This window comes from Phyllostomus hastatus, unplaced genomic scaffold (genome assembly GCF_019186645.2).
Source record: "Phyllostomus hastatus isolate PE091 unplaced genomic scaffold, TTU_PhHast_1.1 phas_scaffold_555, whole genome shotgun sequence".
Classification (NCBI taxonomy): Eukaryota; Metazoa; Chordata; class Mammalia; order Chiroptera; family Phyllostomidae; genus Phyllostomus; species Phyllostomus hastatus.
The window spans coordinates 6,428,469-6,453,421 of NW_025334036.1; the positions used below are offsets into that span (position 1 = coordinate 6,428,469).

Genomic DNA, 24,953 nt, shown 5'->3' on the forward strand with positions numbered 1-24,953 from the left:
TTTGAAGAAGATTTAATATTAAGTCCATAAAGGCACCAGGCACACGAAGGCAGGCCAGGACAGTGACTGAAGTCTAGGCAGCGACAGCGTGTCAGCCTGCCGTCTGCCCCACGGCCATTACCTGCCCCCACGGGCAGCAGAGCTGCGACAACTCCTTGCAAAACTTCCAGAGAGCGCAAGCCAGTTAATCTTTTCCAGAAAAAGGACCAGATCTAATTTATCACTGTATCCGGGAAGGCGCCCAGTGCACAAAGCACGCTCCAGTCGAACACTCCTGTGCACGACTGAGAGGCCGGGATGATTTAGGCCCAGAGGCCCTCCCGCCCGAGCAGCACACGGGGTCGGCACCTACTGTGCAGGCCGCCCCCCCCGCCCCCCGGCCCCCTCCACTGCCTGTGCACCGCCCCTCACACTTCCTGGTTCTCACTCAGCGCCCTTCTCCCTGCCAGATGGCAGCCCCAAGAGGGTCAGGACCATTGCAGACCTGAGCTGGGCTGCCCCTCCAGCTCCTTGCACGGTGCCTGGCAGAGGGTACGTGCTGGCTCGGAGAACAAGGCAGGGAAGGAGAGAGGCCAGGAAGAAGGGAGTTAACTCCTGGGGACTCAGAAAGGCCCCTGCCACCTGGGTTCTACAGTTGTTTCTACAGTGTAGACCCCTGGACTGCTCGGGGGTTACGGGCACCAAGCACCCGCACAGTTGAAAACCCCGGTATGACTTCTGACCCCGCCCCCCCAAACCCAACTACTGATAGCCTCCAGTTGACATGAGCAGTTGGCTAGCATGTATTTTCTGTTATGTGTATTATGTACTAAATTCTTACAACAAAATAAGCCAGGGAAAAGAGGATGTCACTAAGAAAATCGTAAGGAAGAGAAAATACATTTACAGTATTGAAAAGGCATCTGCATATCAGTGGCCCCACACAGTTCAAGCCCGTGCTGTTCGAGGGTCAACTGCATCTCTCCCCATGGCGGAAGGAGAGACAATGTGGTGGGCTATGTGAGCTCCCACGTAGTCGTCTGGTTTGAAATCCACCGAGCTCCACCCTGGTCATAGATGAAGCCACTCCCCCTTTCCCCCTTCCACACACAGAGACCGGCCCACAGACAGAGTAGGTGTTGTTAGCAGGGTGATGCATGGTTCTATACAGGCTCGGGGGCCTGGCGCACAGTAGCCAGGGGACTGGAGGGATGCGGCCGGAATCGGAAGCAGCTGGGCCGGCTCCTGGCAGGCTGAGATCAAGCTGATAACAAGGAGATTAATAAGGGCCTCCAAGCTCCTCCGTCCTATGGCATCAAGGAGGGTTTTTAAATCAGTGCTGGTCTGGCTGGCTTAATGGCACTTAATCTTACCTTTTGAAGCTGAAACGTTCGGGAGCTGAGATCGATTGAGATAAAATAAAGTAAAATATATTGACTCTTGGATTTGGGGTCTTCATCAGAGCCCCGTTGTGCAGTGTTGTTTTTATTTGCTGTCTTGGAAATAGGTGGAAATTAGCCACTGGAAAGGGTAGTCCGGCCTGAACTTGGTGCTGGCATATTTACTTTTGTTCTAGTTTTTTTGCATCTTATACAAGGTGGTTTCTCATAAGGGAGGGACCCATCCCCGTCCTGATTGTCGCTGTATACCCAGTGCACGGCACCTGGCAAGTGCTTCATGACCGTTTCCTGAATGTAGCATTTCAGCATAACCAGCATGCACTGTCTGCCAGGGGCCAGCGTGCTGGAAAAGTCCATCTGCTTCCAATCAGATAGAGCCTTACCAGGCACTCACAGAGGCCCCTGGAGTAAAGCCTCAGGACAGCTCCCTGGAACCCAAGCTCTGTGACAGTTAGCGTGAGGGTCCGAGGTCACCGCAGAGCTGCGTGAGTGAATGCATCTGCTTCGCCAGACACAGGTGCTCACAAGCCCTGCGCAAGATGCTGGTGACATGCGTAGATGAAGGCAGCACAGAGAGAGTGCCCAAGGAACTCGCGGTCTGGTGGGGGAGACAGCTCTTGTGGGATGAAGAGAAACACATCTGGAGTCAGAGTTCAGAGATCAGGGCTTGTCATGGGAATCTGCCACCAGCAGACCCAGGACCTTACGCACAAGCTCCAGCCCTCCCGGCCTCGGTTGCCCCACCTCTGCAAGGAGGGTTAGATGAAGGGCAGGTCTCCTCTAACTCACTACTCCGGGCATCACAGCGGGGCAACACCCTCAGTGCATTTCCCTGTTTAGAGGGGCCCAGATTCACTGGAAACAGCAACTCCTTTTGCTTTGCCTCTAAATTCCTTGCTCTGAAATTTTAGAGCAGGGCAGTAAATAGGTGCTGATCTATTTTCATCCACCACCTGCTCTACATTGAAAAGAAAAAAAAAGGCCATTAAAAAGAAGAGGAAGGCAAACTAACATACTGAGTGCCTGCTCCGTGCCAGGCTTTGCCAAAGTCATCTTCACGACTCATGAAGCCTCTTGATACACTTGCAAGATAGACGCCACGGCATTGCTATTCCTGCCTCTCGGCACCAGCAGGAGAAGCGCTCTGTTACAACAGGTTGCTGTTATGCTCAGTACACCAGGTTTCAGAAAAGCACGTGGGTATGTGTAGTAATGTATGGAAAATCTGTCATCAAACACAGCTAAGTTGGGGGATTTGGGAAGCCTTCTCCCTTCGGGTATCAGAGAGATTCCTTATCTCCAACAAATGTCTGGCATGTGCAGCACATCCACCCGGTGGCAGTCCCTGTCCTCAGTGTGAGCCCTGCCGTGGAGTAAGAACAAAAATGACGACGCTGTGCTACTGATACGGATGATTTGCACCCCAAGAGCTCCAAAGAGGGAGGGAGTCCTCACAAAGCACAGGGGACCAGAGGGACATTTTCTGGAAGAGCCAGGATCAGGGTGGGACCTGTAGGAAGGGTCCAAGGACTTAGCTGGAAAAGAGAGGAGGGGTTGGTTATGTGACAGAACCACAATCTTGGGTGAAAGGGGGACCAATAAGCAGGTGGGGAGAGAAGAGGAGAGATGAAGGTTCACAGATCATCTTCTGGGGTGATGAGGGCCCAGGAACATCGTGAAGTTTAAACGAGGGAAGATTGGGGATCCACTAACCCATCTTCTTGCCTTTGGGACTGCGGCCTGTACAGACCCCTCTGCCTGATGCTCTTCCCACAGCCTTTTGTGAGGCCAGTGCCCCCCACAGAGGGTCCCGACACAGTGCTCTCCCCCAAACAGCTCTCCCCTGCTCACTCCTGAGCTCACCCTCTGCCTGCAACCCTCTGTTACCACTCCTGTTTTCTTCTTAGCACCATTGCCCGGGTTGGTGTTTGTGATTCTACTCCTTTGCTGGGAAGTCTGTCTTTCTTGTGAGGGCTTCCTATCTCCAAATTTAGATTTTAAGCAGCTTCATCGTGGAGGTGATCTGTCTCTGTCCCCGCTGTGACACCAAAGCCAGCTCGGGGCCTGGTTCAATAAATGCATCAGCAAAGCGGCAGGAATAGTGGTTCCATCACAGGGAGCACAGTCTCTCTTCCTCCACCCTCCCTCCTTATTTCTCCCTAATGGGCAGCAGTGAGGAACACAACCTCCCCAAGGGCAGCTGTTCAAAGAGCTCAGCAGCGCCCACCGGCAGCAATGGTTTGCTCTGTCCCCGGAGAGCAGCAGCCAATGCTTCCACCACCACCACCACAACTGACGCCCCCATCTGTCCGGGCTCCTCGCTGTGGTCCTGCTGTAAGGGAAGGACATCAAGGTCTAGAGAGGTCTAGGGTGACCAAGCTACAGCCCATGAGGAGCCAGAACTCCAGTCCCCCCGCCCCGCTGGCCTGTCTGTCTGCTGTCCACTGCTGGGCAGGGAGAGCGGACATTTATCCAGAACCGGGCAGGGTGGGGAAGAGACACATCAAACACCCAGAAGAGAAGCAACTTCAAAGGCTTCCTCCCCTTCCTGGGTGCCCTCCAGGGGTTTTCTCAGGAAAGGGCTGCATTAATGGGGACACTGTGTCTGAATTCGGCCCCTCAAGAAATGCACAAAAGAGAGAGAAGAAAGGCTGGCTTAAGGCAGAGGCCTTTCAAGTCCTGGCGCGGCAGGTCCGGGAGCTTAGCGCGGCACACAGGAGTTGTGGGTGGGCATTCTGCCCTTCCTTAAAGACCACGGATTCATCCACGTTGTGCCACGTGAATGAAATGAGGAGTTTTCAGGGCTGCCAAGCTCTGGGTTACGGCTTTGCAGTAGTATATTTCTAATACCATCACAAAGGTAGAACAACGTCCGGGGTTAACTGTGTCTGCAGCAGGAGCCCCAGTAACTGTCAGGAATGGGCACTAAGTTAACTGGCCAATGAGGCACTATGGTTCACATATTTGTGTCCCCTGCAGTCACACACTGGAACCCTGGCTCCCTCTGTGATGGCAGAAGGAGGCGGGGCCTTGGGGAAGGGACTGGGTCATGAGGGCGGAGCCCTTGCGATGGGATTGGCACCCTCATAAAAGAGACGCCCAGGAACTCCTCTTCCCGCTGCCAGGCGAGGATACGAGGGGCAGCCCCACTTAACACGCGGGCTCCCTGAGTTCGGGCTCCCAGCCTCCGGAACTGGGAACAATGACTTTTTGGTGTTGATGAGCCACCTGGTCTGTGATATTTGTCTTAGCAGCCCAAATGGACTAAAACAAGAGAACCAAATGGATTTTCACATAAAACTGTGCCTGAGCATAGCTCTTAATGGCTGGATTGCATTTTATCCTTATTGGTGTGGTGCACGTGGAGAACCTAACATGAGTGTTTTCCCTATGGGCTCGCCTACTGCGTCACAACTGCTTGTTGAGCAACCTTTGCTTCCTCTTAATTCTCTGGGGCCTCTCTTTCTGCGTACTGAATCCTTCCTTGCGGCAGGTGAAGGGCAGGGTGCGGGGCCCAGTGTTCTACAGGCCCAGGAGGCCCGACTCCACACAGACCATGATCTGCATCTTCTTTGGACGTGAATATAGAGATAAACTGAGACTTTTAGCTCGGGGCACCCTCTGCCAGGGGAACAGTAAGACTCACAGAGGGATTTGAAGCATTGAAAGGAGGTGACTTAAAATAACAGATTTTCTGAGACGGAAGGAATATTAAAGATGCCCCGAGGATGCTAAATAGCCCACCTCTTGGAGTCATTCATCCATCACCCCTCTGCCTAGTAGCACACTGCCTGCAGAGGGTGGAGGTCTGGCCAGGGCCACCCTGTTGTCAGGCCTAGGAGGCCCTGGGTTAACGTAGCCATGAAGGAAGAAGTGGCTGCCGCTGTCAAACACTGATGGGGTTTGAATACGATGGGACCCTTCATCGTATTCCCCTGCAGAAACGCCCACTGCAAGGCGTTAATACACGAGCTCCTGGGATAGAGTGACAGGACATAAGCCAGACTGGAGTGGCACTAGGAGAGGGCAGAGTGACAGTTAGCACACATGGGTCTTTGAAGAGAGAGAGAAGTGGTTGAAGGAAATACGGAATGAAGATTGAGTAGTTTATTTAAGATAAGAAAAGCAAACATTATAAATGCTAGTTGGGGTGAGCCGGCGAGAGGGCAGATGGATTAGGAACTGTGCCCCTGAGCCAGTCAGCCTGCTGGTGTCCCTCCTCACTGTGCAGCCCTGGGCAAGCCTGTCGCCTTCTCTGCGCCTCAGTTTCTTCTCAGGTAGAAATAGATAGCCATTGCTGCCTGTGAGGGCTATGTGAGGCTTAAATGAACAGTATAAAATTTGTAGGACAGAGCTCGACAGAAAGGTCCAGGCAGAATGCTCACGCAGCTGCAAGGAAACTGTGAATATATGGGAAAGAGAAGATCCAGCTGATAGAACACGAGTCTCAAAATGCAGGACGGGATGCAATTCAGAGCTCAGGTGGAGATCCTGAGTTCGGTCAGAGGACAGCTGGCTCCTCTGCTGTAACCAAGGAAAGGAGGAGGCAGAGCCCTTCCACTGGCAAATGTTCACTGAAGCCTTCCGATGTCCAGGCACTGCGCTCAACCCCAGGGGTGCAGCCATCCGCAAGACAGACACAACGCTTCCGTCACGGAGCTCAATTGCAGTGGGGCAGCGCACTTAACACTTGAACACGGTGACCAGAAGATACAAGGAGATGGGAGTGGGGAGGGAAGGCCACTCTGAGAAGGTGGCATCTGAGCAAGATTTGAAGGAGGGGACAGTGAGCCACGGAGATGTCTGTAGGGGGAACATTCTAGGGAAGGAACAGCCAGTGAGCCTGGGGCATGCCTGGCAGGTGAGGCAGGGTGGGCAGTGGTGGTGGCGCTGAGGCTGCTGTTTCCCTCTGTTCATGCTGGGCCATGCTCAGAAGCGGGCGCCTTCAGCTCGTCTGACTCAACTATGCACTCACAATCCCCTCTAAACATGTTTGGTGTGCAGGAGATATGCCCGCTCCCCCCACCCTGGCATGGCAATACAGAGATGAATAGGACCCTGTCTTATGCTTGGCCCCTGTCTTGGGGTGCAGTGGGGCAGGAGGCTGGTGTTGAAGCCACGTGCTAGGTAAAGCTGCACGCTGCTGCAGGTATGACCAGGACACCGGGGTGGGGTCTTCAGAATGGGGTGGGAGGCTCAGAAAAGGCTCTGTGGCCATGAACGCCTTGCAGAAGAAGTCTTCTGTACCGACAGCTCCCACTGTTTCCAGCTCCCACAGCACAAGCGTCTATTGCCTCTGGGTTTTAACTGCTTTGTTTCTGGGGGTTTGAGCGGTCGGGACATGGGGATGCAGCATTCTCAGAAGTCTTTGTACACAGAGTATGTCTCCTTTCTAAGACAGTGGGCAGGAAGGCTGCAAGTCCCACATGACTCTGACATCCCAGGTGTGTGTCCTCAGGTCGGTGCCTCCGTTTACTCTGAAAGTGTTCTGGTTGGGATGATAAATTAGTTGGTCCCCCCTGGGTACAGGTGACAGTTTCGTGATGAGAGAGGATCAGGAATAAATATGGTAGGAAAAGCTTGGCATCCAAGTGACTTGTTTACTTGCATTTTGATGTGCAGATGCCTGTAAGGACTTTTATAGAAAGACCAGCAACATTGGCTGGAACCTAATCAAAGCCCTGCACCCTCACTTTTCTGAAGTTGAGCAGAGGGAAGAACCTTGGGTGAACTGGCACCTTTTCATATTCTGATGGAAGCTGATTAATAAGCACAGGTTTGCCGAAATCAAAGCAAATGGCTAAATCAAATCAAGCTAATATTTCAAATGAAGGAAGAGAAGATGGCAGAGAAAGGAGCTGAGCAGTTGGTAAGGGCAGCTCGGGGGCCGAAGAGAGATGCCCGTGAGCTTGCTGACTTAACCCTCCCTGTTGGCACCTACAGCACCCATGGAAGCCCAGTTGCCATGGAAACACCACTGTCAAGGCTGGAACCTATGAGGTCTCTTCAGAGCTCTGTGCCCGGCATTGTTTCAGCATCCATGGAGTTCAAGAGCCTTGCTACAATGATAAGACTTGCTGTGTAGGCAAAGGCGTCTCAGAGACTGTTAAGCACAAGGATGAAGCTATTAGGCCTGACCTGACGAGCAAGAAGTTAGGTGAAGGGGTGGAACTGGGGAAGATACACAAGTTGGTGATGGGCAGGGGTGGCACTGGGAACAAATCTAACTTTGGTGCAAGCACCACACTGGAAGTACCACACGCTGCCTCTGAAGCTGAAGCTGCTGTGACGCAGATGGTCACCTATCATGCCTGGTTTTACAGAGTTCTTTATAATACGCCAAGGGCTTTCGCATGTGCTTTCTCCTTTGGATGATCTGGGCGTCTACATTCCTGTGACTTCAGCATGTAACGCATTATCTCCAGCAAATTTTTCTCACTTAATCATCTCCTTCTGTCACTCAACCAAGCAGGTACCAGCCTTCTCCCATCGCAAGGGCTGTACGCTTATTTTAATAACACTGGAGGCAAAAGCTAATTAGGGAAAAAAATCCCTCGCCACTTCAAGTGATTCATTTTGAGCCAGACATCTGCAGCCTGAGAGTCTTTGAATGACAGCCTGCCCCAGCCTGTGGATGTCTGAGGTAGCACTTTGTCTGGTTCAGGCATGAATGACGTGCAGGGACATGGCGTGCGAACTGCGGGGAGGACTCGGGACGGAAAGTCCCGTGGAATGTTGGCGTCAGATTGGATTTACTGAGCCCCAAGTGGGCAAGGTGCTGTGCCAGGCTAAGGGGATAACAAGACCCCTGGTTTTAATGCAGGTTTTATTGTTATTTAGGTGTGGTCAGGCCAACAGAGGAGGAGACTGCTGCCGCTGGAAAGACGGTTTGTTGTGTTCCTCCATCACAAGAGCAGGGGGCACGCCACGCCATGCAGGGCCACCTGGAGAAGCCCCAGGCCGCTCAGGAGGCAGATGGGGAGGGGGAGCTGTGGTCAAGAGCCTTTATTGTGGTTTCCATGGGCAGGGAGGGTGAGGCTGAGTAAGAAGGCGAAGGGTTGGCCAGTTTGAATAATTCCAGAGGGCTCTGAGGCACAGGGGCTGTCCCTTGTTGTCTAGGACCTGGCTCCAGGGGGAGGAGGGCTGGGTGTGAGACCCCAGTCAAGGAGATGGCAGGGGTATGGGCACCAGGTGGGCGGGCTTGCGTCTGAAAGGGGCACCCCAAGGACCGTCGGTGGCTGCCTGTAGGGACCTGCTGCCTCGGTTCCACTGCTGCAGACAGAAGCGTCCACACAGCGGAGCCCGCTCAGACCCACGAAGGACACTGACCAGGGTTGGCTGAGCTTCTCTGTGTATAAGCAGAGTTTTAAGTTTCCATAAAGTCAAATTCGTCTACATTTTCTATGACAATTTCTTCTTATGCTTCTGAATTTAAAAAGTCTTCACATACATTCTTCACAGCTCACCAAAAATTTGATAAACTTTCTCTTCCATTTTCTTACTAATTTCTTATAAGTTGCCTTCCTTTATTTTTAATTTATAATTTCTATGACTTAAAATTTTATTTATAAATTTTATATTGTTTATATGTTATTAATAGTTAACATGTATTTTATACAATGTATTCTATATTATTAATAATTTTAGTTAAAATGTCTTTGTCATTTAAACATTATTTAATTCAGTATTTCCCAGAGGGTTGCTATAAACAGTCTTGGTAATAATAGAAGATGATTTTGGGTATTCCATTGACACAAACATTTTTATGTTAGTGATTTAATGATTTTGTGGTTTTTTGCAAATGAGTATACATAATCATGGTACCAAACCTATGTTTTCACAGATAACTTTGCTTAGTTCAAGTTTTTAGAGATGAGTCCATTTTAAATGTCATGTGGATAACTGTGGGTGACTAACAAAGACAGCCAATGGGTAATGGGGTTACAAAAATTACCGAAACTTGGGAGACATCAGATGGGTCCCCCTTGAAATTTACTTGGCTGTCTAGACTAGGGTAACACTCCACTGATCCCCCAAAACTCGCCTCCAGATTGTAACCGACCACTCCAAACCATTTACTGAATCTCCCATTGATAATGATTTCTAAAAATCATGTATCAATTCTTACATGCAGCATGTCTGGAGACCCTTTTTTGTTCCATTAACCTTTCATTAGTCTTGAGCTATTATCATACTCTTAATCACTGCGCTTGACCTAATGTCTGGCCCAGCAGGTCTTCCCTCCCTGCAAGGAGGGCTGACTTGGAGGGCTGGGGTCAGCATAGGGGACGTCAGAGGCCAGTGACATGTGGACAGCAGCACGCCCAGGAAAGCCCCTGGGGTCTGGCCCGTGTGGATTACGGTTACAGAGCCAGGGCTGGCCAATCATTCCCAGACCCAGAGTGAGAAGTCAAGAGCTCCACTGTCCCAAGAGTAAATAGGAAGGATGAAAAGAAATACTAGATATTGACTGAAAGCGGGAAGAACCAATGACTCTGTATAATTAAGAACTAGACTGGGAGGGATGAAATTTGAGACGCTGGGCAGGTCACAGCATCCTTTCCGTTGTGTGGTCATCTGTCTGTGAAAGGGGAGAATATTGCCTGTTGCCAAAGAGTTTAAAGGACATTTAAGTCTACCAGGAAAAGACATGTATATGTGTTTACACACACATGCACACTCACATTATATCTACAAGTATGCTAAGGCTAAAGAAGACTGATAGAAAAATCCAGACTTAAAACCAGTGTGGAAATAGTCATTAACCTCCCCCTGAGAGTTCTCATTAAATCACATTATTCCTTAAAATACACAACTTTCCCAGTGATTTTAACTGTTTCTTCGGAGTGCATCAACACTTTGATTGAGAGACTAGGTAGAACTTAAAAAAAAAAAAACAAGGAGAGTATGAAGAACCACAAACCACAAAACGTACATTCTCAAACCACACATCCTATAATCAGTAGGAAAAAATAATTCACCTTAAAATAATTAATCTCACATACAACTTTTAAAAAACCAGTACACAGGGCACAAAGTGGGCAAGGTACCAGGGCAAGATGGAGTCATCCATCCCCTGGCCCAGGGGTGAGACTTCGTGGCCCAATAGCCTGGGTCCACAGAATGGAATTCATCAGAACTGAAGGGACAGGGGAGCCGGAAAGGGCTGGAGCATGCCTTTACTTCACAAACGCATCCCCCAGAGGAATGAGCAAAGGACTCCACTGGTCACCCACCACCTGCTCCTTACAAGGTGACACCGCTTAACGTTAACTTCTCTTGCCACCCAAAGCCAAAGTGTTATCACATTTTGTTGAACTTCTGGTGTCTCGAGTTGGGGGAAAATGTGATGGCCAGCATCTTCGCGCATGAGTGGAAGCCAGAGAAGGCAGGGAGCAGATGCCGCGACATGCTAAGGAACAGCGTCCTGTGGGGTTAACCGGAGGAAATTAATCCCAAAGGACTTTGCCTCAAGACTCAAATGCAAGTCACGAGTGGGAACCTGGGTGTGAATTAACACAATGTTCACGTGCGAGGCAGGGGAGGATCTGGGAGGTCTACTTCCGTGTAAAACGCTTGCATTTGTGGCTGGGTCAAGGTGTTGCCCATCTCGGAGAGGCTGGAGTGAGATCTCACCCGCCCTCTCCAGTTCTGCAAGGCCAGCTGCGGGATCTCCTGGTGATGGAAGAGGGCTTTGAAAAGAAGAACTGGGTTTATAAATAATGCATTGCCTTTGTCTTGCAGGGATTCTGGAGGCAGAGGTACAATCAGATCGGCTGTGAACAGCTTACATAGCAAATCTAATAGGTTTGTAAATTAGATTTTGTGTTCATTTGTTTTTGCTGTAAGGCAGCTATTAATCTGCTTCCCCTCTTTGCTGGATGGTGCCCTTCTTACTTAGCAAAGAGATCTGTTTTGTTTCATTTTGGCTGTGCATCGCCCTAATCCCTTTGGGGGGTTTGGGGGAACTGTCCACAAAAGAGTCCATGAGATGGCCTAAGGTCTGGAGGCTGCAGAAATGGAAAACTCAGACGCTAAGAGTCACTTTCTGGGAAAGAGTCCACCCCACTCTGAAGCACTCGGGCCACCAAAGAGCACATTCGTAACTTGCATTTTTGCTGGGCAATGGAGACTCTCAATGGAATCAGGGCTTTCACCCAGTTTCACTGTAGATCACTTGTCCAGGATGTTAAGGTGGAAAAGAAAACATTCAGAAACTTTGCTGAGAACTCTTAAAAACATTAGGGAGATGATTCAGCAATGTCAGCTTGATAACTTGAATGCATCTTCTAAGTTCTGAGACTGTTCCCTCCCATGACAGCCCTTGGCCAGGGGACAGCTTGATGCAGGGCAGTGAGCAAACACTTTGTAAGCCAGCAGATCCAGGCTTGCCATTGGCTATGCTTGGACCATGCCTCTGAGTCCCCATTGTCCAGTGACAACTGCCCCATAGCTCTGACCTGGAGTCTTAGAAGCCCAAGCTTAAGGGCAATGGAAGGAAAAAAGAGAATACCAAGTTATTTGACATAAACGAAGGCCACTACTCAAAACAGAGAGCTTGCTTTACTTTCTCAATATCCTGTTTTGGTCAGTCTGGGGATGAGAGGCCCAGTTATTCAGAGTAAGGTATATGACTTGCCCTTCCAATGTTTTTAGGTCTCCAGGCCATATGGCACCTGCCCACAGTGGCCATTCCTGATCCTAGAGGACCGACTGAGGAAACTGTCCTCTCTGTCCCTGACACCATTGCTTCTGGATCTCGGAATGAGCTCTTAACGCCTGATGAAATGCAGACATACCACGTGACCCTCTCCCACTGTGGAAACATGCCTCCTTTTTGAAAAGGAAGATCCTGCCCCTGGAGCAGGATGTCCCTTGGCCTGTGGTCACTTGGGGTCGGGGGCAGGGTCTGCAGTCTTCCTGGGAGCCGGGCAGACCTAGATTCGGCCCCAGGGTGCATTAGCAGGGACCTTGGACAAGTCATCTTACCCCTCTAAGCCTCAGTTTCCTCATTCAGTTGGAATAACGACACATCTTTTTCGAGGGGTGTTTCAAGGATGAGAACCTGTGACTATAAGGCTCTAGCCCAGCCTGATGTGTTCAGGGCATGCAGCTGACGTGCACTCCTGTCGCTGTGGATGCACGCATGGCATCAGGAGACGGGTGGAGAAACGTGAGCCTGACATGAGACTCCAGTGTCCTTGGGGTGGGCAGGGTGCTAGGGGCAGGAGGACGTGTTCATTGAGGAGGACTCTCTCAACTCACTCATCCAGCCGAGTCTGTGCAGCACAGAGCACAAACCACCAGTGAACAGAGGTGGTCCCTGGGGTCATCTACCAGGGGTGTCCAAACCGCGGGCCGGGACAGCTGTGAATGCAGCCCAATGCAAAACTGCAAAATTACTTAAAACACGATGAGATTTTTTGTGTGTGATTACGTGTCGCAGTGTATTTACTGTGTGGCTCAAGACAACTCTTCTTCCAGTGTGGCGCAGAGATGCCAAAAGGTTGGACACCCCAAATCCACCCCTTGATTTTACAGATAAGATGACAGGGGTCCAAAGAGACTTGCCCAAGAACCACAGCAAGACAAGGACAGAGCCAGGGTTCAAGCTCAGTAAAACTGTGGATGGTTAGGCAGGATCCCGTCCAGGTTTTGCTAGGAAGTAGACAGAGACATGGAATTTGACCACTGTCTGTGCCAACGTTTCTCTCTCTTTCCCTACCCTCATCGCCTGTGTCCCAGAGAAGCCCGGAACCCATTCTGCAGGCTTCTGAGTAGGGCGCCCCCACAAGCCTCCGTGCTAGAATACCTCTGCACGTCCTTCCCACTGAGCGCGCCCAGGGGCTCCCAATGTGTTCATTTCCGAGGAGCATCGCCCAAGACTGAATCCAAATTAAGCCATAAGAGGCCCCGTCACTGGGTTCTGATGAGACTATCAGCTCACCTCTTAGGCAGACATCTCCTCACCACAAATACCGCAGCGTCTCTATCACGTGCACCTACTGACGCAGCTGTGCTGAAGCTTGGGGTCTGGGGTGTAGCAGCTACATCAGTGGTCCCGAGGGTCACCCCTCCTACCTGTGGCCTTACACAAAAGCAGCGCTACCACAGAAACGCAGCCACAAGCAGCTCCCACCGGAGCCTTACGGGATGGCAGCCAGTGATGGGTACCAGTGATTGGTGGTCCGTATAGAATTCGAGAACCTTAGCACTGGGTATCTTCTGCTTCTGCCTATACCTTTTTTCTAGAAATGGGAACCCTGAGGCTCAGGGAGGTGAAGTGTTTTTCCCACAGTCACACAGCTCGTGAAATCTTACCAGTACACCTTCTGTTTCCTTTCACAAAAGCAGCAAAAATTCCAAAGGGTCAGGTCCTCCATACCTCCCGTAGGCTTTCCCTTAGCCTGCATGCTAGAGAGGAGGCAAAAACTCTTTTCAACCTCTGCAACAGTTACCCTATTTGAACCCGAGACAAGGGGTACCAACCAGAGCAGTCAGGAGTACTGAGGAATGGGGAGAAGGCACACAATGCGCACCTCCAAGTGAATTTCTTCTCTGTCTGCAAAGAGCAAAACAGAGCGCTGGGTTTAGACCCCGTTAAAAAGCTGTCATCTTTTTTTGAATTGGCCGTTCCAAGGTAAATGCAAAGGATGGAGATGCATGGTTGGGATTCTTTAAAGCTCCAAAGCTGGGCATCCCAAATCCAGTCCTCGCTGGAACTGGGAGAACCCGCTCGCTGTCAGCACAGACAAAGGAGTGTCTGGCGTGACCCACATGCATCTGTGTGCTGCTGGCAGAGGCAGGTGGCTCCTGCCTTTGGAGATGTAATTGTAACCTAGTTTCTTAGAAACCTACTAGCACAGATTTCGAGCCTCTGAATGGAGGCGGGGCCTGGAGTGCCCGGGGTTCCTGGGCTGGGTGGAAAGGTGGTGCGCACCCAGAACCACAATTTGCCCCAGGCGTACGGAGCCTGCCAGCTTCTTATCCAGGACCCCCCTGTCCCCACCAGACAGAATTCAAATCTGAATCCAGCAAACCCTTTTACTGAGCACCCGCAATGAGAGGGAGCTCCCCTGCTTACAGTCTAGTGGGAGAGACACAGTGTCGATGCCTCGAACAAGGCAGATGTTTGCAGTGGCATCTCAGTTATGAAGGATGGAGTGGTGGGATCCAGGGAGGATACAAGTTCGTGTTTTCTCTCCATTAAGTTTGTTAACCACCATGACACCAGGCTGCTAATGCAACTGCTACCTGGAGTTTTACAAAAGTAACTTGGAGAAGTATTACTATTCTGACCACGGCCGCTAGGCTGCACTGGGAGGAAACACTGGGAGTGGGGTGGGAGCGAGGCAGTTTATCACCCCCTTCCTGCTCCCAAGAATATACGTGGGTTACGCCTTAGGGAGAAAGTTTGTGCATTCTAGAAGATAAATAGGCTTCCTCCCCTTCTCCAGTAATAACTGCAATCTTGCTCTTCCAAAGTTTACATCCGAGCACCAGCAAACACAAAACTATTAGACTTGTCGTTGGCATGCTAACAGATCATGTTTACCCTCTTCCTCCTTTTTTTTCCCCTTCCAGAGCTGAAGTTGTAATAAATGGCTCCTCATCACCAGCTGTGGTTGACAGAAGTAATGAGAGCATTAAACACAACATCCAGCCGGCCTCGGCCAAGTGGAGGCACAACCAGACGCTCTCTCTGAGGATCAGGTAGTGGCGATTACCTCTAGGATGGGAGACAGGCTCGCCCTTCTTCAGCACAAGCCCATAAATTGCCTCTCTCTGTCACCCAAAGGAGTCAGGATAGAAATAACATGTTTACCTCCCACTGAGGCAGGTTTCGCCTGTAAATAGTCCATCGGAAATAAAAACCCTCGGCAGGCCCTGCTCGACCAGGAGGTGGGAGGGGAGAGGGTGGCAGGCGGCAGGAGCCGAGCTCGTGGGGCTGGAAGGAGTGGGGCTCTCGGGTCAGCAGCAGCGAGAGCCTGGGGGGTGGAGGCCACAGGAGGCTTCTCCCAGGGGACCAGGGAAGGAGGTCCAGGGAAACGTCTCCTTCCCTGGATAAGGAGACATTTTTTGCTTAAGACCACCTGGCATCTGTGCCCTTTTCTGAGGTGCCGGCCCTCCCACTTGTAGAGTCTTGGGAGAGCTCCCCGCCTGACACACAGACACACAGTCCTGCGGCCGGAGCAGGCTGCCTTCCCAACGACACGGACATGAAAGGCCACAGCCGGACTGGCTGGCTGGCCCGGGAGCTGGCATGACACCTGATGGCAAAGGCAGAGCTCTGCAGTTGTTGGGTGGTGGGCGTGGGGACCCGCCACGTGGGAATTTCAGCTTCCGCACTGTGGCTACTCGCCTTTGATGGAGCTGTCCCTGCCCCAGCAAAGACTGGTCAGTGTAATCCAACCACTCATTTCCGGGCATCAGCTGGGGGCCCGGAGTGCTGACATGAATCAGGCAAGCTAGTGGGGAGACAGTATAAGCAAAGACAGGACGGTATGGTGTGGTACACACGATAGGCAGTAGTGCATCTTTATAAACAGGCAGAGATAAAAAGCTCATGTGAGGAGAGAGTGCCTCATTTTGTAAGAGAACCAAAGGGGCTGGGCAGGAAGGGGGCAGTGGGTTTTGAAGGATGATTAGGAGTCTGCCAGACTTGCCAAGCAGTGTATCGCTTGGACGCGGTCTGAGGTCTGGTGTTTGTGCTCAGTGCTGCCAGCACGCGGAGCAGGAGGGAGGGAGTGGGGTGGGGAGTTGGTGGGGTAGCCAGGACCAGAGAGGGAACGCCTTGACTGTGGCGGCGACCTTCCCAGGCTATAACCATCGGGAGGGAGCAGAGAACAGGGGGCGGGAGCACAGCGGTCAACCTTGCCCGGGGCTGCCAAAAGTGTCACCACACAGAGCAGGGAAGTGTCCCCTCCGGGTACATGCACTGTCAAAACAGAAATGCCCCCACACCCTCATTCTCGGGGCTTAGTGTTGGGAGAGGAGGGAGTGTCGGGGATAGAGAGGGGGACCTGAGACCTGGCAGCTGAGGCCGCCTGAAGGAGCTGACCTCTGCCACCACCGTCTGCCACCCCTCACTGAGCACCTCTTCTGAGCCCCCTGGGTGGACTCTCCACCCTCACCACGCCGCCCGCCCGAACAACGGCAGGCCTGCATACTGACCCTTGGATCAGCAGCGCCGTGGGACCAGTGAGGACACCTCTCGGTTTCCCAGGACCGCCGTAACCGGTTCCCACCGACCCGGCGGCTTACAACAACAGACCCTTACTCCCTCTTGGTTCTGGGGCCCAGCGTTCCGAAGGCTCCGAGAGAATCTCCCCTGCCCCTTCCAGCTTCAGGTGGCTGCAGTCTGTCTGTATCCTGTGGCCACATCGCTCTGACCTCTGCCTCTGTGGTCACGTGATCTTCTCCTCTGTGTCTGTGTATTCTGCTCGCCTTTCTTATAAGGACTCTTGCCGCTGGATTTAGGGCCCATCCAGGTAATTCAGGATGCTATCGTCCCATGAACCTTAATGTTAATAACATCTGCAGAGATGTTTTTCCCCCAACTAAAGCCACACCACAGGTTCCAGGGGGCAGGAGGTAGACCTATATTTGGGGAGGGCCACTATTTACCCCACCCCACCACCTGGGTGGAGAAATGAACCCCCACCCCTTCCAGAGAAGACCAGACTGTGGCCTTCGTGGGGATCTATCTCACAGGAAACACGTGCCCTCACCCACGGGAGAAGAGAATTCCCTTCAACTTCCATTAATCACCAAAATTGTTTGTAATAAAAGATGCAGTGAGATATTTGGAATGGTGTTTAATAATTGATAGTAATTCCTTATAATTAGTTAGAAAGTAATCTACTCAGGTGTTTGTTTATGGGCTTTCTGGAGGCTCCCTTTGCTTCTAAGTGCATTGGGATAAATCACTACAAAGGATTTTTTGGCATTTCCCAAACTGTATTAGTTTGTCAAGTTGCATAACACTTAGTAAAGCACAGTAAGTTAAAACAATGCCTCTGTTTTCTATCAAGAGGTACGAATTACTCAGCCAGAGGGCCTCCCCAGCAGGAGAGCAAGAGGTCCAGGTCACTGATAAGGAGAGATGAGTGGAAGGAAGAAGAGCGTGGTGCCTGCCAAGCCATCTAGCTGCCCCTGGCTGCAGCGGGGGTGCCCCAGCCTGGGCACGTTAAGTCACCGGTGGAGCTCTAGAAAGTGTGCTGAGACCTGGGCGTCCCACTGGGAGGCACCACGGGCTGCAAGCATCTCAGGCGCCTTGGGGCGGCCGTGCAACCACCTGTACAATGGGGTGCCCATCTTGCAAATTCTCTCATTTGCACGTCGTGTGAAGATTCCGTCCCTCTGGGACTCTGGGGAAAAGCAGGCTTTGTATCGAAAAGGCATCCTTGTATCTGTTCTAGATGGGAGCTCACTGCAGGACATGAAATTCGTTTCAGCTGATCTGGGTACCAAATTTCTCTCTCTCTCTGACTTGAATCATTTCTAATGATTTTTTGGGTGACTTAGAAAGGAAAACCTCTGATTCCTGGGGGACCAGGCCTGCACGGTTTGAGTAAAACTCTCTGGTTCTTCTTATAGGACACCCATCCTTTTTATGTCTACATCTTATGCTAGATGATTCTAGAACGTTCCCCCTAAAGCAGAGTCACCCAAGAGCCTACCAAGCTGTCTTCTGATCACCTTTGCTCTGAAGCAACACCAAGCGACCACGCTCTGCGGGACTGGAGAAGCATCACTACTCACAAACCTCCAACTAGGCAGCAATTAGGGGGTGGGGAAATCACACCCACAACACAGAACAGCTTGCAGACTCAGTCTCTCCGAGGGAGAGTGATTGACAGACCTCATGGTACCCACATTCACATTTGCCCCCTGGAAGGCCCCCGGGCCAGAGAAGGCTTCCATGGAAGAAACAGATCCCTGAGGAATGAGGGACAGTTGTCATCCCAGTTTCTGCTCCTAGTTCGGGACTCCCTGCCAGATGAGGGCCCTGGATCCTGCCGAAGGAAGGGGAGTAGTGTGCCCTCTGCTGGGTGTTCCCGAGATGGAGGGTTTCCCGGGCATTGCTGAAACCAGGCAGCCCTGGGAGAGCCAGGATGCGGGCCTGCCCGCCCCCTGTGGCAAGCTTGCACTCCTCATGGGGAGTGGGTGTAACCAGGGTGACCACAGTGGCCGCCACCATAATCGCTGCTAGGCGATTTCCGACAGGCCCTGCCTGGAACCTCTGAGGGCATCCGACCTCTCGGCTCCGCCCCTGTGTGCTGGGCTCCAGCAGCCCGGCAGGGTGACGCGGGGCAGGAAAAGCTGGGTTGGCAAAGGGCCGCCTGTACCGGGGAGACTTACCCTCGTGTACGTTTGGTTCTTGTAGGAAACAAATCTTGAAGTTCTTGGATGCTGAAAAGGACATTTCTGTCCTCAAGGGGACGCTGAAGCCCGGGGACATCATTCACTACATCTTCGACCGGGACAGCACGATGAACGTGTCCCAGAACCTCTACGAGCTCCTCCCCCGGACGTCCCCGCTGAAGAACAAGCACTTCCGGACCTGCGCCATCGTGGGCAACTCGGGGGTCTTGCTGAACAGCGGCTGCGGGCCGGAGATCGACACCCACAGCTTCGTCATAAGGTAACCACAGCAGGGACTCTGGGTCCAGAGCAGCAGGCATGCCGAAGCTGGGTGTCACCGGGCGTCCCAAGAGGTCGAAACAAGGCACACCAGTGGGGTTAGTCTCAGCCTTACAGGTTGTATGACAAGGGTGCAGTGTAAGTAGAATGGAGTAAATGCATGTAAAATAGAAAGAAATATCGACGCCTCTGGTCTGAACCCTGACTGCACATTAGAATCACTCAGGAAACTTTTAACAATCCCGATGTCCAGACTGCACCCCAGACCAGTTACATCGATCTGGAGGGTGGGGGGCATGTGGCTCAGGGAGCCCAGTAATTCTGTCACATAATTCAGGTTGGGAATTGCTGGTCTAGTGCAGAGGTAGGCAGTCCATGGCCCATGACCTGTTTTTATCGATAAAGTTTTATTGGCACACAGCCCCGCCCATTCATTTCCATATCTTCAGTAGCTGCTTTCTTACTATAATGTAGTATTGTATAGTTGGGAAAGGTTGAACCATTGCAGTGGAAAGTGCAGATAGCCTGCAAAGCCTAAAGTATTTATAATCTGCCCCTATACAGAGCGTCTGCTGACCTCTGGATAGAACCTGCTACAAAAGATTAGTAAGAAAATCTCCTGGTTGGTCCAAGTTTGCAAAAACTCTTTCAGGCACTGGAGAAGGTTATATTCTCCTAGTAACTTTATATCCTGAAGTCAAAATCGGGGAAGTGAGAGAGCAACAAAGAAACTTGAGTTTTGTACTCGGCCATTCTTCTCATGAAAATATCACCTCTCACTTTTCAGTCACCTGGGACTCACCTGGAAATAGTTACCCGGGGCCCTGACACCCGACCCCTCAGCCAGACAGACTCAGAAACAAGGTGTTGCTGTCCCCTGGTCAAAAGTAGGGCACACAGAGTCTCGGGTTTCACCCCAAACGGTGTCCTGGCCCTGGCGGAACTGGATGCCGCGTCTCACGTTTCTGCTGGGATTGTCCCCGAGCACAGAGACCCTTGTCCCAGGGCTCTGGGAAGTGGTCTCGTCCCAGAGCTCCTTGAACCTCGGAACGTGAGACTGGACGGCGTGTCTACTTGTGCCTCCACTGGGACAGAGACGCCACCGCGGCCTGGCCACCGAACCCGCTTTGGTTTCTCATCTTTTGCCAGGTTCTTTCATGATTTGTTCCTGGCCTTTATAGTGGCTCAGCCCCCACCTCTCAAAGCCCTGCAGTATAAAGATTGAAGGAGGAAGGGGGGAAAAGGGAAAGAAAATGCGGCAGGTTAGTCTGATGGGGAGCCAGAGAATGGGTGAGGGTGGGGTGCGGTGGGCAACACAGAGGAAAGGTTGAGGTGGAGAAACCAGCACGAGGAAAGGCAGCTCCGTGGGCCACGGAGGTCGTGGCCGGACCACGCACAGGTTGCCTAAGGTGCTGCTGGTCCCCACAGGGTCCCCAGGAGCTGCAGTGCCAGGTTCAGGAGACTGCCATTAGAGTATATATGTGCAGTCAAGTCCCAGATGTTTGGGGATGAAAACTGCATTGTGCACGTGCACGCACATACCCTTTCATAGGGAGAATCATGTAAACAAATGCCCTTTGATACGGCATTTATTAACTTGCTTAGTTCTCCCAACACCCCAGTCAGGAACGTTTGACTGTGCCCTGGCTTTTGCAATGAGGAAACCGAGGTACAGAAAGTCAGAAGTGGTCGCATGGCTAGTTCTGGCCAGTGTCGGGCCTCGGGCGGGAGCTGCTTCTCTCACCTGCAGACTTGCCTTCCGATACCAAATTCTGTCCCCTCCAATAAACACAACTTCATCTTATCATTGTCTAACTGTTGCATAAAATGCAAATCTGTCCGTGTCACACTCTTGCTCAAGAACCTTCAGTGGCTCCCCATGACCATCGGAACCAAGTCACTGGCACACAGGTCCTGCGTTATCTCACCCTTCTTGCCTCTCCTGCCCTATCTCCTCCATGCCATAGGCTCCAGCCACACCAAATTACTTACCTTCCCCTAAATACCCACAGTTTCCCACACCTGTGCCTCTGAACACAAATTTTACACCAAAAATGCCATATACTATAGTGTTTGCTAAACTGCCTGGCTATAAGACTCACCACCTAAAGAGCTTGTGAAAATAAATATTAATTCCTAAGCTCACCTGTTGAATCGGGATCTCCAGGTGATGGACCTGGGTAACCTGTATTTTTAACAAGTGACTGAGGTGATTCTTCTGCCTGGCAAAGTGGAGAAACACTGTCTTAGTGTGCCCTTCCCGCTGCTGGACTGCTGCTCATCCATCCTCCTAGATTCCCTCCAGGGTCACCACCTCCAGGAAGACCACCTGATGCTCCTCCCCCCATAATTATAATGACAATAGTTACAATAACTAGCAGTAGTCCTTGAGCCCTTACTGTGGTCCAGCACTGTGTTAAGGACTGGGTGTACAGTGACTCCTCTAGGGCCTGGGAGGTGTGCTGCTGTGACCTCCATCACAGCTCAAGAAACTGTTGTGGGTACTGCCTCCCCATGAGAGAGCTCTCAGGAAGCACAGAGAGGCTGAGCAGGTTGCCCAGAATCACAGAGACAGAATCAGAGCTGGGTTCTGAACCTGGGAGTGTCCCTTCAGAGCCCTCCCTCAGGCACCTGACGTGGCTAGGTCACACCTGCTCATCGCATGGTCATCTTGTGGGCTGAGGGATGGCTGACTTGCTTCTTTCCTCCTCTGCTGGACACTGAACTCCAGAAGCAGGTATTTGACATCCTCAGGGTGCAGTCAAGTTCTGTGCACACGCTAGGAGCCTAGTAAGTATGTATGGCAGGAAAAGCGATGACAGGAGAGCCTGTGGGTGCCGGAGGCTGCCATGGGTCTTTGTGTTAGCAAGCAAAGGGTGGATAAAGTGAAATACAAGCAGAGGTGTCTCAGCTTTCCCAAAAAAACCATGCTGCTTTTTTCTCTGGAAGGTGCAACCTGGCCCCGGTGCAAGAGTACGCCCGGGATGTGGGGCTCAAGACAGACCTGGTGACCATGAACCCTTCCGTCATCCAGCGTGCCTTCGAGGACCTGGTCAACGCCACGTGGCGGGAGAAGCTGCTGCAGCGGCTGCACAGCCTCAACGGCAGCATCCTGTGGATCCCCGCCTTCATGGCCAGGGGCGGCAAGGAGCGCGTCGAGTGGGTGAACGAGCTCATCCTGAAGCACCGCGTCAACGTGCGCACGGCCTACCCCTCTCTGCGCCTGCTGCACGCCGTCCGCGGGTGAGCCGCCCCTCCCTGGGGATGGGGGCCATCACAGAGTGTGGGGCGGGGGCTCAGTGCTTGGCAGGCAATACTCCTTTCCCAGGTTAATGTCCATCTCGGCTCCCCCGCTTGCTAGCTGTATGACCTCTGGCCTTTCTGAGCCCTCCCCTCCTGAGAAATGAGAGGGTTGGCAAGTGGGTTTCATCTGCCATGGCAATTTTGACCGACTGGTAGTGCCCGCCTGGAGAGCAGTGTTGGGAGTAAGCTATAAGGAGGCAAGCATGGATGCAGGAATATTTACTGGGAAGCTGTTCCAAAGTCGTGACCAAGTATCACCAGCTGGATGGCCCGAACAACAGAAACCTGTCGTCTCACGGTTCTGGGGGCTCGAAGGGCAGGGTCCTGCTGAGGGCTCTGAGGGCAGGCTCGCTCAGGCCTCCGACTGTGCCCTGACAGTGGCCATTCTTCATGCTCACACGGCATTCTCTCCGTGTGCGTGCATTCTCCAAACTTCCCCTGACTTTAAGGACGGGGCCATCTTAAGGACCTCATTTTACCTCGATGACCTCTGTCAAGAACCCTCATCTCCAAGTAAGGTCACCCTGTGAGGTACTGGAGGTTGAATTCCACACAGCATTGGGGCTAGCTGGCCGCTTTCCCACTCAGAGTCTTTGACTCAGTGCCCCTGTGCTAGGAGAGTCCCTGAGCACCAAGCATTCTCAAGATTCTTGCCCACTTGAGACAGTTCAGGGGCCTGAGCACTGCAGAGTGGGCAGCATGGTCCAGAGACCTTGAGCAGAAGGCTTGCCCTGCAACTCCTACTGCCCCTGCCTGGGCCTGAGCGGCTCTTCCAAGGGACTCCAGCTCTGCCGGCCTGCAAACCGGCACAGCACCAGCTGGCTGCTGGCGGGGGAGGTGAGCAACTGAGGGCACAGACTCCAGGCAGTGAGTGTGGCCCCCGGGGAGTGGGACACTGGTCAGCAGCTGCTAGTGAATGGCTCTAATTCAGTTACAACAACGGGGGAGGCTGTGACCCACAAAGAGGGCAGGAAAGCAGGCCCATTCATCTGCCCAGCCCACAGGCCTGGTGCAGAGCTGGCCTGTGAGTTGGTGCTTAATTAGGCACCAGGAGTGCTGAGCCAAGGCCCCGGGATGGCACTGATCCAGTGGGCATCCCTGCCAGGGCTGGAGCGGCGCGTCAGCGAAGTAGGCCGTGCCGCTTGTCAGTGGGGAGCAGGACTGAGGACCAGAAGAGGGCAGGCCCGGCAGTGGGAGGTTAAGCACACTGCAGAGACTACAGGACACCAGTGAGGGTCGGGGGTGTCCCCAACCAGACATGCCCATCGCAGTGCAAACAGCACGTCCCGTGCACCAGTCACAGGAGCTGGGTGCCGTCCTCTCCGGCGGACACAGAGTGTAGAAGTGTGTTCCCCGGGGGCATTCCATGATGGAGAAAAGGAGAGGGGTCTGTGCTACTGTGGCACAGATGGCTAGTAGCATCTGGTCATTTTTCATGGATTATCTCTAAAATAGCAATGCACATAGTAAAAGGAATTTTTTAAAATAGCAATGCACATAGTAAAACCCCAAATAGTGTAAGAGGACTTAAAGTGAAAAGACCTCCCCGACAGAGGCAGCCTTGTTAAACTGGTTGTCCGTGTGTCCTTCCAGAAAAATCCCCTTTCACACATAAGGAAGCATGTTTTAAGCACCACCCACATCTTGCTAAATCCTGGAAATTACTCCACATTGACAGGTACCACCTTGTCTTACTTCTCAGCTTCCTAGCCTCCCACCAAGTCTGGGCCATAGTTAACATGAGCAAAGCCACGGGTGGTGGGGGACTTAGTGGGTGTTTTAACCTTTTGCTGGTATAACCAGTACGACAGTGGTCATCTTTCACGGACACCTGCACACGTATTTCTGCATATGGGCTTGCTTTTTAGAAGGGTCATGGCTAACAAGAGAAATGGATATATGCACTATTAATTTTTATGGATATCGCCAAGTTAGACCTATGATTATTAAAAAAGCTTGTTTTTCTATAACCTTGCCAACATGGTATATTATCTTTGCCAATCCAGTAGAAAACGGCATCTGATTATTTAAAATTAGATTCCTTTAATTACAGGTGAGGGTGAATATAATTTTTCAGTTGGGAGTGGCATTCGTTTAAATCCCATAATCTAGCCAAAACATTTAAGCTTCCCCACCCCCCACACCCCACCCGCCAAGAAACGGTCTGGCTGGGCCTATACAGTCTCTTGACTCCCTGGGGGTCCCACCCTATGGCAGGGGGAACCCCTCAAGTAACCGGCATCATGTTTTCCCTTTTTCCTTTTGGCGACATGCTGTCTAGAACACTGTCAGCCGGCCTTTCACACGTGCAGACCCGAGGGCTGCCTAGAAGAGTGAGAGGGAGGCCAGGCCTGTGTGGGCTGGTCCCCCACACAGAACTCCTGTGATCTCCTTCCCTGGCCCTGCCCACTCCCTCAGGGGGAGCCACCAGCCTCTGCTTGCTCATTTTCATTCATTGTTTCATTAAGGCGTGTGAAGCTGCACCCGCTTTGTGCGTGTTCTTGGTGCGTGCACTATGCTGGGATCTTGGGGTTCACGTGGAAGCCAATGCACTTGCTCCCAGAATTTTAAATCATCAAAGGGGAGAAAGACGAGTGAACAAGTGATGACAGCGCAGCGGGACAA

General features: G+C 52.0%; 1 protein-coding gene across 2 annotated transcripts in view; it reads left to right on the forward strand.

Moving 5' to 3' along the window:
• The window catches only part of ST8SIA2 (ST8 alpha-N-acetyl-neuraminide alpha-2,8-sialyltransferase 2), a 40,801-nt gene that overhangs the window by 11,435 nt on the left and 4,413 nt on the right, over positions 1 to 24,953 (forward strand). The window contains exons 2-5 of one of the 2 annotated variants that reach the window (XM_045825036.1): positions 11,124 to 11,186; positions 14,964 to 15,092; positions 18,769 to 19,026; positions 21,975 to 22,268. In XM_045825036.1, coding sequence (XP_045680992.1) covers positions 11,124 to 11,186; positions 14,964 to 15,092; positions 18,769 to 19,026; positions 21,975 to 22,268 — 744 coding nt within the window. The remainder of the gene's footprint in view (positions 1 to 11,123; positions 11,187 to 14,963; positions 15,093 to 18,768; positions 19,027 to 21,974; positions 22,269 to 24,953) is intronic. The other variant, XM_045825037.1, reaches the window with a different exon arrangement.